This window comes from Alligator mississippiensis, chromosome 3 (genome assembly GCF_030867095.1).
Source record: "Alligator mississippiensis isolate rAllMis1 chromosome 3, rAllMis1, whole genome shotgun sequence".
Classification (NCBI taxonomy): Eukaryota; Metazoa; Chordata; order Crocodylia; family Alligatoridae; genus Alligator; species Alligator mississippiensis.
The window spans coordinates 256,372,663-256,391,937 of record NC_081826.1 but is presented as its reverse complement, the minus strand read 5'-3'; the positions used below and the strand labels follow the sequence as shown (position 1 = coordinate 256,391,937).

General features: G+C 38.3%; 1 protein-coding gene across 6 annotated transcripts in view; it reads left to right on the top strand.

Annotated features, from left to right (window-relative positions):
* AP3B1 (adaptor related protein complex 3 subunit beta 1) overlaps window positions 1–19,275 on the top strand; it is a 287,301-nt gene that overhangs the window by 257,504 nt on the left and 10,522 nt on the right. For all 6 annotated transcript variants that reach the window (XM_019482176.2, XM_006261568.4, XM_019482169.2 and 3 more), the window contains 2 exons: window positions 7,619–7,716; window positions 13,027–13,165. In XM_019482176.2, the coding sequence (XP_019337721.1) occupies window positions 7,619–7,716; window positions 13,027–13,165 (237 nt within the window). The remainder of the gene's footprint in view (window positions 1–7,618; window positions 7,717–13,026; window positions 13,166–19,275) is intronic.

Genomic DNA, 19,275 nt, shown 5'->3' with positions numbered 1-19,275 from the left:
TGCATCAAATGTAATTGATCCTGAAGCAGTGTAATCACAATTACTCACTTTCTTAATTGGCCTGCCCAAAATCAGAAAATGGAAACCGATCGGCAGTGTTTAAATCAATAGCTTTGTAGTAGTGCTTGTGGGGGTAGGGAGATAGTGGTAATGGGTAGATCAATTGGTCTTATATGCCAATCACTGACTGTGTGTTTTGCATAGCAAATGCTACCTTTCTGCTTGGGGATGTACCATAGTGTTAGTAGTTGAATAAAAACAAACTATATTGAGAAAAAAGCAAGAATGGGTAATAAAATATTTAGATCTCTCTTTCAAAGATCTTGCAGAAATCAAGGGCAGCAAAGAAGAAATTATAATGTAGAGAGGGGGCTGAAACATCATGAGCTTTGAAAGATCTCTCTAGTAAGCACTATTTTTATTAAGCAAAGTTTACCAAGATCACGCACCTAATTAGAGATAGGAAGGAGAAACTCTGTAACTTGAAAACTTTTCTTAGGGTATTTATTTAGAATATGTGTTGGGGTGCTCACCTTGTGGGGGCATAAGCTGCTGACAGATACTCGTTTGAAGGTGCAATAGGATCTGATCCCAGCAGTCATGCCTTCTGCCATGCCACACATGCATGGCAGAACGTGCAATTTTGGGATCCATGATCAAATCCCAATTGGGCCATCCTTGCCAATGCAGGGGGGACCCAGGTTCATGATCCTGGGCTCTCCCTTCACTCGCTAGTTGAAAGCTGGACAATCAGCTGATTGTCAGCTCAGCCAGAGGACCTCTCTGGGGTCTGCAGCCAGTCTCAATGTGGTCACTGCTGGGCCAGGAATTGTTGGCTGGGGCAGCTGATTATCAGCTCAGTGGGGACGGCACCATGGTTGGATCCAGACCCTAGTGTAGTCCTGGACCCAGCTGACCAGAGTTGCCCAGCACAGGGTTTAAAGTTCTCTGCTCATCTGTCCTGGGCTTCCTGACCAGAGGTTCTCAATGTGGGTTTTAAACTTCCAGCAGGGGAAGCCAAAGGCTCCCCACTCCCTGTCTCTGCTAATAGCCTCTGAGGTCCTGCACTAGGCAGCCCAGCTAATGCTGCCAGGTTCAGGGTTTAAAGTCCCCAGCAAGGGAAGCCCTTTGGCTTTCGCCCCAGCCAGCCTCTGACCAAGCCAACTATCAGCTGATTATCAGCCTGACGTCCCTTCCAACCCTAATAATCGCATTGAATTTAAGGCACCATACAAATTATTGTACTTTACACGTGAAACATTTTTATGGCTTGCTCCCCACTTTTTGGTGCCTTAAATTGGCTGCATGTGTAGCACCCTTTCTATTTATGCTGCAATTAGTACATTAATTGTGGCACAAATGTAACGTTTAGAACGAGCCATAGTGAGAACATCTCTGTTGTCATCTTCCATCTGCCATCTCCCCAGGGGTCCAAACATCTGATATCTTTGCGAAAAATTGATGATCAAAACTAGTCACTTACAAACCTTGATCCTCACTAGTTTTTTGAGGCAACAGAATTTTTTTTTTAATTGCAGTCACACTTTGTTTCAGGTATAAGGTCCACCTGTTTCTTTATCATGCTAAAGTAGCTGATAAAAATCATACAGTTGCGTACACAGGAGCATCAATGGCAAATGTCATGGGGGGGGGGGAAGTGTCTTTATACCATTTTCTCTTGCATTTTCACCTGCTCATGTGGTGTGTCCCTCCATATATATATAGTGCTTTGTCAGCAGGTCAATATATTGCTTAGGGAAGCCAGATATGAAGATGAGTAATCTGGTGCTCTTCTCTTAGTTTCATAATTGCAAAGTTGGCCATTATTAATTGGCCCTGCTCCAGGAAACAAGTACATAAGGCCAGTAGCATAACAGTGGGTGGATGAGTGGGGCTTGAGTCCCAGATGCTGCCAAAGGTTGGGATGTGAGAATAAAGCTGGGGGGGCACGTCACCCTCCCATCCCCTGCATCTCTCCCCTTCATCTTCCATGCAGCATTTCTGCCTCCAACAGCAATAGGGTGGCATCAGTGCACAGCACAGGGGAGGTAGCTAGCAGAAACAGGGTACTGTGGTAGAATTAAGCCCCCTTTTTGCCACTGAAAATTGGTGTTTAACTGGCATTCAATACACATTTTGGTGACCAAAAAAGAATGTGACATTCCCCCCATTCAGCAGCAAACCTGCAGCTGCTGCTCCTGCACTGTTGCCACCCAGGGTGAAGAACTGGCCAGTTACACCCCTGCCTGAGGCTGGATGCCTGACATGGAGGGTGTAAGACTGACCCTGAACAACATCTTTGGCTTGTAGAAATCCAGGCCCTGCCTGCCTTGTTTAAGGAAGAAAATAAAAGGGTGGGGAGGAAACAGCTGCTTTTCCCTTTGTTCAGGGAGACTATCTGAGAAAGCAGCAAAAAATCTAGACACTCTGTGCATTTCACCTTTTTGCAGAAACTTAAATCCTTGTTCTTTTTGTCTCCCAAACATCCCTAATTGGATATGTCTAAACACAAACAAGGGAGAGTTAGAAGTTTGTGTTTTGCTTTGCTTTTTTTTTAAAGCAGGTGCACGAAAGACCACATGACTGCAGCCCCATGACTATTAAGGGACAAGGGAAATGTTAAATTACTCTTTCCCTCAAGCTTTCATTATAGAAACAAAGTGTACTTTATCATCACATGTCAGAGTGCTGTTCTGCAAGGGTGAGTAGGTAGGTTGGAAAGTTTTATATTTTCAGTAGAAACTGGTCATTACTTAACTACTTTGAGCAATTAGTAGTAAGTAGATAACTTATGTAGAGAATGACCTGCCTATACTTCCGGGGGTGTTGGTTGTAGCTGTGTTGATCTAAGGACATAAGCAGACAAGGTTCTTTGGGCATATGTCATCACATTTACCCAAAGAACGTTGTGTGGCAATATTTTAAAACCTTATCTAAGTGATAGTACTATTAGAGGACAATAAGCTGAATGTGAGCCAACAGAAGGGGGAACACCCTTGCCAAGAAGCTTAACAGCATACAGGTCTGCATTAGTAGGGGTGTTGCCAACCAGTCAAGATAAGTGGTTCTTCCCCTCTGTTCGTCACTGTTGAAGCCACATCTGCAGTACTGTGCCCAGTTTTAGGGCCCCCACTACAGAAGGGATGTGAACAAATTAGAGAGAGTCCAGTGAAGGGCAGCAAAAATGGTTTAGGAGGCTGGGGAGAATGACTTCTGAGGAGAGGCTGAGGGAACTGGGCTTATTGAGTATGGAGAAGAGAAGACTGAGAGGGGATTTAATAGCAGCCTTCAATGACCTGAAGTGTGGTTCCAGAGAGGATGGAGCTGGGCTGTTATCAGTGGTGGCAGGTGACAGAACAAGGAGCAATGGTCTCAAGTTGCAGCAAGGGAATTTTAGGTTAGACATTAGAAAAAACTGTCTCACTAGGATGGTATTGAAGCACTGGAACTGGTTACCCAGAGAGGTGATGGAATCTCCATCCTCAGAGGTTCAAGACCTGGCTAGACAAAGCCTTGACTATATCACCCCAGCCAAGGCTTTTTCTAGGTGGCTCTTAAAAACCTCCGAAGATGGAGATACATAGTTGGGGATGGCCCTGTTTTGAGCAGGGGGTTGACTACATGACCTCCTGAGGTCCCTTCCAACCCTAATTTTCTATGATTATAGTACTGTTAGTTTCAAGATTGGATTTCAAAATTGAAGGGGCTTTGGTATATTTAATCTGGAGAAAAGGAGATTGGGGGTGGGGGGCACGATAGCAGTATTCTAGTATTTGAAACTCTACCCTAAAGAAGATGGAGAAAAATTATTTTCTGTTGTCATAGGGAGATAGACAAAAGGCAGCGTGTTGAAACGGCAGCAAAGAAGATTTACAGGAAGTCTTGAGTAACACTTCTGAACAACAGGGCAATGGAATCAGCTGCCTTGGGTAGTAGCGCAGTCCGTTTAATTGATTTTCAACAAGGGTTGAGATAAACAGCTGGCTTGGATGGTTTAGGAACAATTAATCCTGTATCTGTGCAAGCAAGAGTTATATAAATTGACCTTTGAGATCTTTTCCAACCACAGATTATTATATGATTCCATGACTTCTGTCCCAAGATTACCCAGATGGTTAATGGCAGGCAGATATCTCTGGCTTTTGCATCTGATCCCCAACACCCAGTCCAAACAACTTTTGGTGTTTTGTTAGAATTTGGGTGAGCCAGTTGTTTGGCAGAGAGGGACAGAGAAGATGTTGGTTTCAAATAAGTAATAGAAGTTCCTATTGCAGAAAGAATTAAAATCATGTTTTGGCAGTCTTACAGTATGTTAAATATGTAAAGCAGATGATTGCTCACTCTTCTATAGGAGCATTATTATCTCATATCTGTTTGCTTTTCTTGGATGATCAGAGGAAGCCTCTTACAGTTCTCTAAAGCCACAATGGTGACAGCTTTCCATAACTGTAATATATAGAATTTAACAACCTTCAAGGCAAAGTACAAATAATGCTGAGATCTAATTTGCTCTCTACATCTGTACAGGGCACAATTCTGTACATGAGGTATCTTTTGCTGGGTGGTAATGTAGTGTTATAACACATCCTTATCTTTTTTAACAGACTACTAAGGGAGTGTTACTCCTCTTAAGTTCAGTTTATATCTTTAGACAGATGGTGGCTGCTACTAAAATTACAGAAAGGCTTTAGTTTTTGAAAAGTAGAGCAACGTGCCCAGGGTTTACTTACATACTAATGACTATTTCTGATTCTTCATCCGGTTTGCTGGTTTTTCCTTTCTGTTGCAGCTGTTTCTTAAACTTAACCTCTCAAAAGACTTAGACTTGTAAAACAGGTTCTAGTGAAGTTTTAACTGATCTGCTAGAACATTGAAAACTGTTTCTAAAAGGGGCTTCAAAGTGATTAAGTGCATCTTACAGGTTTTGATATAACATAGTTATATCAGAAGGTGGCGAGGGTGGCACCTAGAGACTAACTGGTTCAGAGAAGTATGAACTTTCATAGGCAACAGCCTGCACTGTTAAATGATTTAAATTATGTAATGTGTTATTAGATTATATTCCGTTCAATTTTTAAGTGTGTTATATCCATAAATAAATTGGATATAAAAGATGTTCTCAGAAAACTGTGTAGTCCTAGCAAAATGGATGAAGGCCTGTAAAGAACACTAACGTTTAGTCAGTAACATCTAGATTAAAGAATCTTACTCTGAGGAAGAATAGCTTTGTTCTATTAAATTTATTTATTGATGTATGCTGAATCTCAACAAATTCTATCTCAAAATAAACTCAATCTTATAGCCAAAGTAAGACCAGATAGCAAGCAGGAATTATACTGTGAAAGCTGAAGCCATCACAACCACAAACATATCATGGTTTATTAAGACTATTAATTAGCTTGTTACTTAATTTTTGGGAGGGAGGACAGTTAGAACAATGCTGACTTAAAAATCTCTCCCACTAGCGTAGTATAGTTGTTTAGGAGCCAGGCTACACTGATACCTTCCTATTTTCCAACTATGAAAGGGTTAACCCATGTAAACTTGGAAATGCTATATCATGCCCTACATATATTAACTTTCAGACCTGTATGAAGCATTTAGGTTCTTAAATTGTTAATAAACTTCATTTATTAAATAGTTGCGCCTATTCTTGGTTATCATTTGAAATGTAAAGTCATTATGAATTGCTGCTAAAATATCTTGGCACTAATAAAGTCCAAATAATCTTGATAAACCACATGCATTTTATGTGGGACTGTCAGTTAAAAGTTTATCTGTTTGCTTGTGGTACTCACAATTTCTTTAGTTCTCATATGAAAAATATAAAAATGGGGGGAAAAGACAAAAAAATCAGCGTATTTAATCCTGACACGGTACTGCATCCATGCTAATTCAGGTGTTTTGCTGTCTTTACATAAGGACTGGTGGCACTCACTTTGTTGGAGAATAATGCTTCTCAGAACTGCAATGATACTTTAAAAATATTTACAAACTGAAATAGGCACCTCATGACAATTCTTTGGCATCTCAGACAGACTTAAAACAGTTTCAGTGTATATTTAGTGAACATAGATTTAGAATAGCAGTGACAGTTATAGTTCTTGATGGATTACATTGGAAACATCAATATTTGAGATGCTGTATAAAAGCTTAATTATAATGTCTGAAACTAGAAAGTAAATAATGAAGTGTATACAGTCCCTGTATTACATGTTTGCCTTACTACAATTCATCTAGTTGCCACAGATTTAGTAACAATATTTGCATTTAATTGAAAAATATATTGTTTTAGATGGTTGTCTTTTAATTTTTTTTAAAAGGAGGACAAAATACCCCCTATATTAATCATCCAGTGCTGCTTCATACATCAATCAATCTAATTTCAGAGATTTCTGGTTGAAAAGTTATAAAAAATCAATAACAAATGTTTGAGATTAATTTAAATACCATGGATATTAATCAATTGATTTTTCTGCTACTAATGATTGCACCGATATATTTAAGTAGGATAACTGAGGCCTACTAGCAACCAATATTAGTTGATTATTTGGCAGAACAGCTAACTGAAAGAAGTTTTACTTTTCTAAAATTTCACGTCCTACATTTGGAGCAAAGATTTTACTGGTATATGCCTGGGCATGAATCATTAGCTGGACACCACAAACTGTAGTTAACCAACTGAACATGGCACAGCGAAACTAACTTGAATTTTTATAGGATTAGCATCAGGTATAAATAAATCTGAACTCTGTAGAGAGTTAGGTGAATACTAAGAGTGAGTTCACCATGTGGGATTGCTTTTAAGTGGGAATCTGCAGCGGATAACTGTATTAGCATGATGTTACTAATTAGCACAATGCTACTGATACTATACATTTTCCCTCTCTGTCTGACATTATAAAAGCTAGTTCCAGATTTAAGTGTTTCCAGTACTGCTTCAGATGAAGCCCTAGCTTATATTTTATGTTGTCAGAAATGTTTACAAAACTAAAACAATGGATTATTCTTTTGCCTTCAAAATTAGTTTGTTGCTATGATTTTTCAGACAGTTGTGATTCTTCTGCTTCTAAATTACATCTAGGTTTAGCGGTATAACTGTTACTGTAACAGATCCAGTGTTTTTCTGAAGATGTTCTATGATGCATAAAAAGATTGTTAAAATACTTTTCCCCAAATAAACAATCTGCGTAAGAATTTTTTAAAATTTATTTATAGCATTAAGTGAAGTAAAATATTGCTAATTCATGCCTATATATGGTTGAGACATCTGTTGTTGATTATTGAACTTTGCATAATATATGTTTATTTGTTTTTGGCATGTTTGTAGTTGAGTTCTAATTTGATATTAGTCTAAGTAAACATTATTAGTAAAAATAACTTTCTCAAAAATACGTAGCTTAAAATACATAGTGTTGCATTGGTATTACATCTGTGCTGGTGAGAGGTTTGGTTGGGGGTTTTTTGTTAGATTTAGTAGGCTTTTGGATTATCAGAGTAAAAACCCAAGTGGTAAATTCATCAGTATCAATTGATTTAATCATCAAATTGGAGTAAATGTATGCATAGAGCATTTTGTTACAAAACATTTGATAATCTCTAATTTCTCTTTTGTTAGCACAAAGGATAATCACTTCAATGTTAGCATTCAGCCCTCTGTTGGAGAACTACTTTTACCTGTCACTATGTCAGAGAAAGATTTTATGAAAGAGCAAGGTGAGATTTTTTTTATTTAAGTAACACTGATAAAGATGTTTGCTTTTGTTTGAATTAATTTCCATATCTGTATACATAGACAGACATATTATTGTGTGTAGCTATTAGTACCATTCTGTGCATTCTCTTTCAATCTGATACTAATGACTACATTTAGAGAATACCTTCAAATGTACTACATGACATCTGTTTTAAAACACCTTTGAAAAACCACCCCCCATACATAGTACATAATCAACCTTTGGCCCTTGGGAGTTTTGGTTTCCTAACATAATGCACTAATGCATTTCATATTAGTGCTAATGGCAGGAATTTGGGACCCATCAGCTCCAAGAAATAAACCAAACATGTATTTATGCAGTATGTGGTTTTTATCAGTTTGCATCCCGGCACTGTTACAAGCATATAGTTAATGTACTTTCTCTGCCAATTACCTTGAAGTTAGCCACAATCTTACCCCCTTAAAACAATGCTTCTTACTATACAAAGAAAAAGATTTCCTGCTGGACTAACCTTTTAAAAAGGAAGTGTGTTATTTCATAGACCTCAGCAGGCTTTTTTTGAACGTTGCGCTTTTTAAATATTATGAGTGATTCTAGGCCAAACACAAACCTATGTAAATAAATTTAGTGGTTTGAATAGCTCTTTTATAATGAATAATACAAAAATTGTAGCTGGTTTGATACACACGTTAAATTGAACAATCCAGGATGCTACAGTGAATTTGAACAAAATTCTTGGGTCTTTAAGTTCTAAATGCTTGAGTTTTGGAGGCATTCAAATTTAGTGGTGTATTCTCATCCATCTCAATGTATGGGGATTTACATGTATAAATGCCTCCACATTGAGATGAGAATATACCCGTGGGACACAGTCTCATTGCTGTGTAAAGCTCAGAAACCTAGTATATTTATCAAAGCAGTCAAGAACACCAACGAGTAATCTTATGCAATGCTATGTATTATTAATAATCACTTTTGCATCACTTCTTTCTTCTATATTTTTGAATGATTAAGAATGAAGTCTAAGTGCTACTTGTTTCATTTTCTGTGAAGTTGATCACTACAGTGAAAAGTTAGGATTGTGATTTTTTTTTTCTTAACCAATTGATACTTATTTGCTGTTCTTACCCTTTGCTGGCTAAAGCCTGCCTCACTGCCTTACACCTGCTCAGCAAACCAAGGTGAGTGATTGAATGAGGCTTTGGCATATTTATTTTAAACTGTTCCCTTCTGAAAAAACTGTAAGCTAAGGAGATATGCTGTAAATTAAAAAAAAAAAAAAAAAAAGGTTATTGTATTCCCTCCTCACCATTTTTTATTTGCTTACTTCTTGATATTTTGATAGAGTTTTTGCGTGCTTTGCTTTGACTGAGGGGTTTTTTCCTGACTGGCCATACAGAACCATGAGTACATAGAAGGAGTGCACTTGGAGAATAGCTGTGGTCCTCTGTGGAGTTGTTGCCAAAATTCCTTTTTCTTCTGCCATTTTACTTCTATGGTTGTTGATTATTTGTCTGAATAAATCTGGCAGCTGTTTGCTATGTTTAATAGAGCAGAAAGGCTACTCTGAATAAAGCTATTTGAAAATTTGTTTATATGAAGTATTTGTAAATCCATGAAGGTCTCTTGGCATTTCTGTATCGGTCTTTCTGTCTTCCTGAATTCATTCTTTGATGCAGGGCTTGATGCTGGCAAATTTACCATAGGTTTAAAAGCCTTTTCTATAGCATCTTTTTATTTATAGATTTCAGGTGTTTTAGAAAATTCTTGGTAATAGAGGTCTCGGTTCTAAATTTTACACATGTGTTTATTTGTTACACAAATCTAGGAACAGCTGTGAGAGTATTTTGAGAGAATTCCCATATAATCTTGGTAAATAAAAATACCAAATCACAGAAAGAAATGAATTTCCTCTGACTTCTAGCAAGATAAACCTTATTAGGAGAAAATGCAGCCCAGTTTAGCTTAGTTAGCATACACTGTTCCAGTTTGTATTTTTAACTTGGATTTTTCTATGTTCTCTAAATGAATGTGGTTTTGTGAACCTCCTCCCCCCATTTTCCGTTTTTTTTTCTCCTTATTTTAGATGCACAATATTTCTCTTATCCAAAGATGCTTTATTTTGTCTCCATTTATATATTCAAAGTTAGTAGCTATGAAGTAGTGGAAGGATGAGTGTGCAAGTTCATAGTGGGGAAAATGAGAATGCACATGGATTTTTAGGATTTTTAATTTAACTTGCATGTTCATTCAAACAAGTATGCTAAGGTGGGAGTACAAAATATTACACCGATATGCAAGAAAACAGCTCATTGTTTCACACCTTTACTCAATTATGTTATGTCGCTTTGTCTGTCACATTTTCTGTATTTCCACTTCCCTGATGGCATAAGGAGGGGGGAACAGGCAGGTTGCTGAATATTCATGTTTTTTAAGGTTTTCTAGTGGCGGCACTAGGAAATTGAAGCTGTATATTTAACCACATGCTCAGTGTTATATTTGGAGCCTTACCATATTATTACTGTGTCCTTAATTCTGCATTGGGAAACCTCTTCCAGGGTAATTCATTTCCTATTCTAACATAATCTTGAGCAGCAGTTAATGTTGTGGTTTTGTGATTAACCGTTTTGAAGCAATAGATTAACATGGTATTATCAAACTACATTGGTCTTTTACTTTGTGATTTAAAGACTTATTCCAGTGTTTAAGCCTCAGCATCTCATGCCTGGTCCTGCAGCATTTGGACAAAATTCCTATTTGTTGTAGTGGGAATTCTGACCGAGTGAAAACTAGCTTTGGGGCCTCTGCCATCTTATCATTTTTTCCTGCCTTTGCTCCTTTTGAAATCAGTGGCAATGCTCCAATTGGCTTGAATGAGAGCAGGATTGAACTCAGTTTAATCTCAGATACATAATACATTTCATGTTATGTATCACTATTATTTTTTCCAATTTTCCTTCCTTTTATCATTCAAACTATGTACTCTTGTTATTATACCAATCAGTTTACCCAGATTATTTGCCATTCTGTGCTTTGACCAGAGTTTTCTTAGATTCCAGTGAGTAATGCAACATTAAAGATGGCACATGTTTCTTATAACTAGATATTAATCATTATTTCTATCATTAACATTTTTATTTTGAAAATGTATGTGCATGTAGTAGTAATGATGTACTATGTTTTGCAGTCTGTTTCAAGGTACATTTTTAAATCATTTTGTAAAATTTTTAAATGTGAATATAATGGGTGCACTTTAATCCAGAAAAACATGGTTTAAAAAAAACACAGAATGTTTACTTAATTTTATTAAGATTTATGCATCCAACTTGTGTTCCTAACAAGCAAGTTGCTAATTCTTTAAATGGTCAGACATTTACTATTTTCTGGCCCTTAACTACCACAAGCAATCATATTTGATGCCCCTTAATTAGAGCACCTTTTTTTCTTTCCAGGTTCTTTTCCACCTCAGCAATCGAGACAATACATTTGCTTACCACGCTGCTCTCCTAAGTGTTCTTTTGCATGTAAATTAATCTTGATTCAGTTTACACTGTCATGCTGAGTGGTACAAATTGCCTATAACAATAAAACAGCATGAGTTAAAAATAAAGGGGGGTGGAAAGGCAGATTGAATGTGTGCCTTACTTGATAGGATGTTACTTTGCTTTATGCCAATACATTAGTCGACGATAATGAATCTTCTGTTCTGAAAAGCATGGTTTAGTTGATTTTTTTTAATTTTACTTCAATGGAGCAGTACCTTGTCTTTTATAGAGCAAGTTAGACAAACCATTAATGACAAGAGTGTTAAGGTTAAATATGAAGCAATGCATTCACTTTTCTGAGTGCTATCCATCTTTCCATTTACAGGAGCTTGACAAAAGTACTGGCTTTGTACAACATTTCCTTTAATTACATGCTGCGGGAAACAGGCTTTTAACATAAACATAGTTGCATTCATTTATTCAGCATTTGCTCTTCAATAGAGCTTAATGGAGAAGGTTTAAATCCTAAATGAGTACACACATCTCTCAGCAGTGTTATGTCAGTCCCTGTGCTCTGCTTAAAAGCAGTTTTAGACTGCTTATGTAGTTTTTAAAGCTTTTGCCTAATATTGAAGTTAAACAATTTGAAACAGAATGTACTGTTCCCAAGCTAACGTTGATCTTTATATAAGTTGGGTATTTGTTTGCTCTTTTCATGAGTAAATCATATTCCAAAATATTCCTTTATGGCTCATCAACTACTTTATTTTACCTTGTGTTTCAAGGTTTGCAACGAAAACTAATTCAAATTATAGTACATGAAAATGTTCACTTTTAATTTTTAATCAGTTTATAGACATTTTAATAGAATTTACAATATATTGTTCCTAAAAAGGTTAGGATTTTTGAGAGTTTTAAATAGCTTTGATTAGGTAAATTTTATTGTAGATATAAATATTTAATGCTGCTTTTAATGTTTCACATTTCTATGTAAGGTACAAGATTCAATACTTTTTAGCATGTAAGCACAATATATTCCTTCTGGATTGTCATGTAAGGATACGTGCACTGTGTTAAACTCTAGGTACTTTAATTCTGGATTTTAATTGACATCTATGTCTTGGTAGCATGCTGTTCTAACCAGTGAATGTTCATGTAAGAAGTGGAGTTTTATTATACTTTTATTTTTATTACATCTTTTCTTCATGTGTTTGCATAGAAGGTTGACACCTTAGTTTTATTTTGTACTGATGCTTAAGCTATTTTAATTATAGTTTATTGTGACATTTTAAAGAGACTGATGCTAGCTGATTATCCAAGTTTCTAATTTGATAACTTTATGAACTAAATTGATCTGTTGACTACTCTCTGTATTTCAGGATTATTTTTAGCAAACTGATATAAAATAATTAAGCAGAGTGGTATTCATGGTTAGAAGTTTAAAAGAATTCTTTATATTTCGTCCATAGTTCAAGTATAGTTTATTTAATATATCATCTCTGTATGTTTGCTTTGCTCTTATGTATTAAGTGCTCTTTCTAAAAAAGAGCCACTTTGGTTACACAGTTGCATTAACTGCATAATGATCTGTGTAATGATATTAGTAAATTTTTCAATGAGGATTTATTTTAACATGTTAATTGGGAGTTTTTTCACATTTGACAAGTTTAACTTTTTTGTAAGTTTCTTCTAGAAAATATGGGAAAACATGATTTTAGAAGTCTCTTGGTTTGGCCTTATTCAGTAACAGACCAATTTATCAGTTCCTCCTAGCCTGCTTTAAAAATTATATTTATAAAGAACTATTTCTCTTAATATTCCAGGAATGCTTGCAGGAATGAATGAGACATCTACTACAATTACTGTTGCTCCACAGTATTCCACCCATTCTGTAATAATTCAAAAAATAGTTAAGGCAGCAAACCTGGGGGTTGTTCCTTCTGGTCAAGATAACATACACAGGTAAGCTAAGACTGGCATTTGTTGCAGAAACAAAGTGATGCAGTGTCAACTTGATCTTACTCAAACAGGGTTTATTTGAGAATATTGAGAAAAATGAGAATGCAAATGCAGAGTTCCAAAAGTATACTTTAAAAAAAAGAAAGAAAAAAAGCAATGCTCTGCAGTAAAGTATGGTTGATTTGGATACTGAGGCTGCTGCTGCATTTTTGTAACCTACGTATGAAAACTGAAATGTCAAGCTACCTTCTTCATTCAGTTTTACCGATGCATCTCCAAAAGGTAACGTTTTCAAGTGTGTCCATGTGGTTTTGGAGCCTTGTTTCCTTTTTCAAAAGTGACTTAGGCACCTACATCCCATTGACTTTCATCAACAGATTCTGAAGCACCTTTGTTAATTTTGAAAGATTTGGGGTAAAATTTTCAAAAGTCATACAGGCTGCTTGCAGACATTAAAAAAAACAAACAAAGCCGATTCAGTCAGCTATTAGATAAAAATGTCACAAAAGCCCCACTATATATAGAGCCTGATCTTTATAGACACTTTAGACCCACCTTGAAGTAATGCACTGCCTCTTCCAGTCATGCGCAGGGCTCGGCACAGGAATGCACTGGAGTTAAAATAAAGCACCGGGGAGGGGTTCTTTCTTAATGTCTGCAAGCATGACTCTGTAAATACAAAGATGTGTCTCATGTGGAGGTTATTTATCCACACATTTCTAAATACACAAGGCTTCCAAAAAATGAGATGCTGTCTAACAAAGAGATGAAAGTTTCCATACAGTGACTGTGGGGAATTTCATAATTTACGTTACTCGTTATCTGAGGCACATATCTACACTTTCTAAGCCCAGTTTTTTATACTAGTCTCTGCCATTAGTCACATAACCTGTCAGACTCTGAGGATTTAGGACATGCAAAATATACTTTCCTGTTCTAAATTTGAGTTGTTCCTCCTCTCAACTGAGTTGTTCCTTGTCCCAGACAAATTCCAAAACACCAGTGCAGATAAATGCAACTCACCCAAAGTCTGTGGTATTAAATATCAAGTTGAATCTCTGACTGTTCATTAATAACAATTATTAATGTACTAGTACCAAATCACTCACTACTATGGACCTTGGTCTCTGATTTGGCACAGAAGAAAATGGAAAAATTAGTAGTAGAAAATAACGAGTAGACAGATTCCAACCCAGGCTATTATTGCAAAACTTCATTCTGGCCATGGAATAAGTAAACAAATCACTTTCTTTATCTAGCAGCTACTAAAGCACATGTTCTCTGAATTATTCTGGACTGTGAATTCCCCAAATCATCAAAAATGCTTCTACTCAGTTCAGATACAAAGTACTGTTTTTTAGCATTATCCATTTCTGAGAGAGTCTTTTTAATATGCTAGGAACCTTGCATCTCGTATAGGGCTGATATATAGATATGTTCCTTGTTTCTTTTTCTTTTTTTAGTTCAACCCATAACGTGGGATAGAACAGAGGTAGGCAAGCCTGGGCATATGTGCCAGAGCATGGCACACAAAGGTATTTTGCTTAGCATGCACACCTTGGAAGGGTGCCACGACAAGGATCAGACCCCTTGTAGCTTCCCCACCATCCACCCTTGTCATGCCAACATCTTAAAAGCCAAGGTTGTGGGTGTTTTTGGCACTCTGCCCAAAAACGTTTCTGACCCCTGGGATGGAAACACTGCAGGAGTCCTGGCCAACATACATTCAGGTTCTCTGCCAGGAGAATGGTGATTCTCCTAGTAACCCCAAAGTGTGCAGACATTCAATGTTTTTCTTCCAGTGCAAAAATGGCTGCTCCAGGAGAAAAATAAATTGGGAACAAATAAGTTTAAATTGTTCCTGGGAGTTTCTCCCAGGAGACTGAATGTCTGCACTCCTTCTCCAGGCTCAACCTCCCCTGGGGAGCAAGAAGAGTAGAACCAGGGGAAAGGCTCCCCTCTCTTCCTGAGACTGGGGTCACCTTGATCTAAAGGAAGTGTGGGGGGTAGCTGCTCCCCCCAATTCTGCCTCCCCAATTCGCCCCCTGCCTCTTTCCCCATTCCCCCACCTGCTACTCAGCTGAGCAACAGGGGTGGTGGTTGAAAAACTAGCACAACCAGGAGCTGGGCTTATAAGCCTGGCTCTTGGCCATGCTGGCTTCCCTTTGCCTGTCCCTGCTCCTTTTTTCAGTAGTAGTTTAAATGTCAGAGGGACCAAGAGCCTGTCTTGGGAAAAGCCTCTGTATGTCCAACTTTTGACCATGTTGGCTTTTCAGTAGCTGTCCCCCACCACTCAGCTGGTCCAGAGTAGTGTGGGGCAAGACAGGCAGCTGTGTTGCCGCAGCAAAATGCCCCTTCCTGACTTCACATTGCTGATCAGCTCAGAGCACTACAGGGTGAGGCAGGGTGCTGTGCCCCTGCAGTAAGCTCCAAGGCACTCGCTTACTTCTTGCAACAGCAACTAAGTGTTCCCCCTTCTGCATTCCTGCAGGTCAGCCAGGAGGAGCTCAAGTAGCTGGCCTATTCTCCTGTTGGAGAGAACTGTTAGGGTTCCAACCCCAGAGGAATGCCCCCTTCCTGCCAATCTAGCTGATTGATAGGATGGGGTGGGGGAACTCTTCCAGGGGTAGGAACCCTCTACAGCTATCTGTGGCAGCTGCCAATTGGCATTTGACAGTCTGCCTCTTTTCCAGGCAGGGGAGAAGGCACGCTATAAATCTGAGTTCCTCTAAGGATGGGGGGGCCGAGGAAGCAGCCCTCTAGTGCCCCTTGACTGGAGAGCTTGCCTATGAAGCTCTCCCATCATAGGATTGGAGGAATGTTTGTACAGTCCATCTCTCGGGTTCTTTTTCTACCAAAAGAAATTTTTTCTGATAGAAATAGATGTCTGACTGCAGCCACTGAGCCATCTAAATTTCCCTGTAGTATTTGATATGATCAGTGTCAAAGCAGTTAATATGGTCAGTCTTAATTAGGGTAATTTATTGGGGCAATTTTTGTCTGCCTCCAAGGACCTGACTGATTCCCTTCCAACATGTATAGACTCAGTTTTGACACCTTCTCTCCCACGTGTTAAGTCCCTGAAGGATCAGTGTTGCCCTAAGCTTCAGTATAAATTTGAAGACTTGTGAAGTTTTTGAATCAGGGCAAATAATCTTGTTCAGTTTATCATAACCTTTGTATCAGACTTAAACTACACAAAGGAGCAGGAGTGTTTGAGGTTAGGGCACTAGCCTGGAGTAAAAAAAAAAAAATCAGTTTCTGGCTAAGCCAAAAACTTCTTGACTTTAGGCAAGTCTTTTTGCAAGTACTTGTCCTTGTTCCAGTTCCATGCTGTACTTGCACAGGAATTCCTATAATCTCACTGAAGAATGTTAAAAAGGCTGTATCCTCCCATTAAACAACACTTGTTTTAATTAAAAATAAATTCTCATGTTAGCTATCATCTTTCAGGAAAATGTTGTTTTAGATGCGAGTTGTTAGATCCCTGGGCAGTCTCTTGCTTGTTCTACATCTACAGTATCATAAATAGATTCATTTCCATCACTACCAGCCAGGAATGCTAACATTTTAGGCAATAGCCTTAATAAAGAAGTTTGGGTTTGAGTCCTCCTTCACCTTGGGCAAAGACCAAGTAAAGACAGTTCTGTTTACAAAATCAAAACCTCTTTTACAAAATCATGTTAGGCTTTCAGAACTCCTTTAAATTGCTCATTAGATTGTAATAGTTATCAGAAGAATAAGATAAATCCAGGTGTTGATTACACATTTCCCTTCCTGTTCATTCCTTGAAGAAGTGGCCGCAACATGCCTGTTGTGTGTAAAATGCGTGAAAACAAACCAGTGATCCTGAACTTTTTTGGACTCAAGACACTCCCCTCATTGCACTCAAGGTATCCTTCCATAACTGTTATGAACTGAGTGGCACCCAGTTTCAAAAACAAATTTATATATTATGTTGCTTGCCTCCTTCTGGAGGGGCTGGCATTAGGAATGAGAGATTGGCCAGGTAAGAACAAGTATGAGCCTACACTTATCTTCTTATATCCTCACACTTTGTGGCACCCTTCAAAAGAATTGGTGCCACCCCTGGCTGCTGCAGCACCCTTGTTGAGAATCACTACATTAGACAATTGGAGAATATGTCTGGTTTCTTAAAATACTCCATCCAAAAAAAAGAGGTTCTATAAATAACCACACCATAGTGTAAGAATGTGGTTGGGTGCCCGGGTGGCTCCTGCATACAGGGGCAGCAGTGACTTCCTGCTGCTGCCACAATCACAATCATGCACCATTGGCAAAAGCCAGTGTTTTCACTCCCCATCCCCATTGGCAGCTGATGTAGTTGCCTGTATCTCCCTGCCCAAGTTATGCCACTGTTAGTGCATCCAACACTATGTCAATATTTCTGCTGTTCTTCCTGTTCCTTTATATTGGTTGTTTGAAGGTATTTCTCTTTTAAGACTAAGTCTTCAGCAGACTTTAGGGTAAAGTTGTGTCTTAAGTGGCTTAACTAGGCTTCTTGGCTCCATTCAAGATTGGCAGTGTTCATCATGCAATAGAAGTTATACAAAATGTAGACTTTTTAACATCCACAGAACTGTAAAAAGTCTTTGTATATCTATCACATACCCTATCAAAAGTACCCAAAGCTCAGGATTTAATAGTAGTAGGTCATCCTTCTTTTGTTTCACCATGCCTAAGAATATTCATGGGTATTCTAACTATAGTTGTTAGCACTTTTTTTACTAAGAGGAGGTACATTCTGCAGCTGAGACATTTGGCCAGGAAAGCCAGATCTCAATTTTGAATGTTATGATTCAAAAAATGTTTCACTCCTGGTGTTGCTGTACATCTCAGGAACTATTATGAGCTTGCTTTGATATTTACTTCGGCAACATGCATTTGGCTCAGGAAAGGCTACAGATTATGATTTCACTATCAATTACCTATCCACCATACAAATTAATATCCTTCTTGCTTCCACATAACACCATAGTCCCTTTTGCACAGCAGACTTCAATATTCATCTCTTCTCTGACAATGGAGTTCAAACACAGGTGACTTGTGGGGGGGAGGGGACATGTGCCCCCCCTGAGATTGGCTGCCGCCGGCTTTTGCAGGCAGCCACCACTCACTACCTGCCCCCCACCCCTCACCTTCGCCACCCGTGTCTGCAGGCAGTCACCGGTTAACGCCAACGCTGCCGCCTACAAATGGTGCACCCCCCAGTCTTAGGAGGTACCAGTTGTTCATGAGCTGAAGGCTTCACACAATAGAAATGAACCTGTGTTCCAGAAACTGTCAGGAAATTGATATGGTGGTGGACTCAACGTACTCATTTGCTCAGTGGAGTTGCATTGTCAGATCCTGACTGGACTGGACTGGTCTTAGATTCTAGACTCAAAAAAGTGATACCCTTCTGATGAAGTGAACTCAGGCTCGTGAAAACATATGCTATAATCTGTGATTTAACTAGTTTATAAGGTGCTAATCTATTTAGCAATGTTAATCTGAAGTCAGGAAGAAGGCAAACTACCTGTTCCCATCTTTCTGAAGTCTCAGGCACAGAACTAAGTGCTTTTTCTAAAGTGGAGCTTAGCTGTGCCAGAATAGTAAGAAGAATCATAACCTTTTCATGTAGATTCTCCTGGCTTGGGAAATTCTTTGGGGCAGGGACTGTGGCACCTCTTATTTGTACAACATATCTACCACTTTCTAAGCAATAAAGGAAACAAATAAATTTACCTCTTACAATGACAAAGTGATCCTGAGAGGTGGTTCAGTTTCATTCTAGTGACAAATTCCAGCTTTCACTTTAATCACATTTCCTCCTTTCTTTATTCCATTGTAACATTTTCTTGCTCTGGACGAAGTTATGAGTTCTATTTAAATGGAAATTCTAGTTGTATTCTGGTACAGTTACTTTTTAGCCATAACATTTCCACTTGGCTTTTTTGTTTGTTTTGAGGGTTAGTATTTGGGGGAGGAAAAGCTATGTTTTAGGAACCTGTTTCAGCTCTTGCCTCTGGTATTAATTTTGATGAACTCCTATGGAGACCACTTGAGTTTATTTCTTGTAAATACCTGGTATGTCTCCTTTTTGTAGAAAA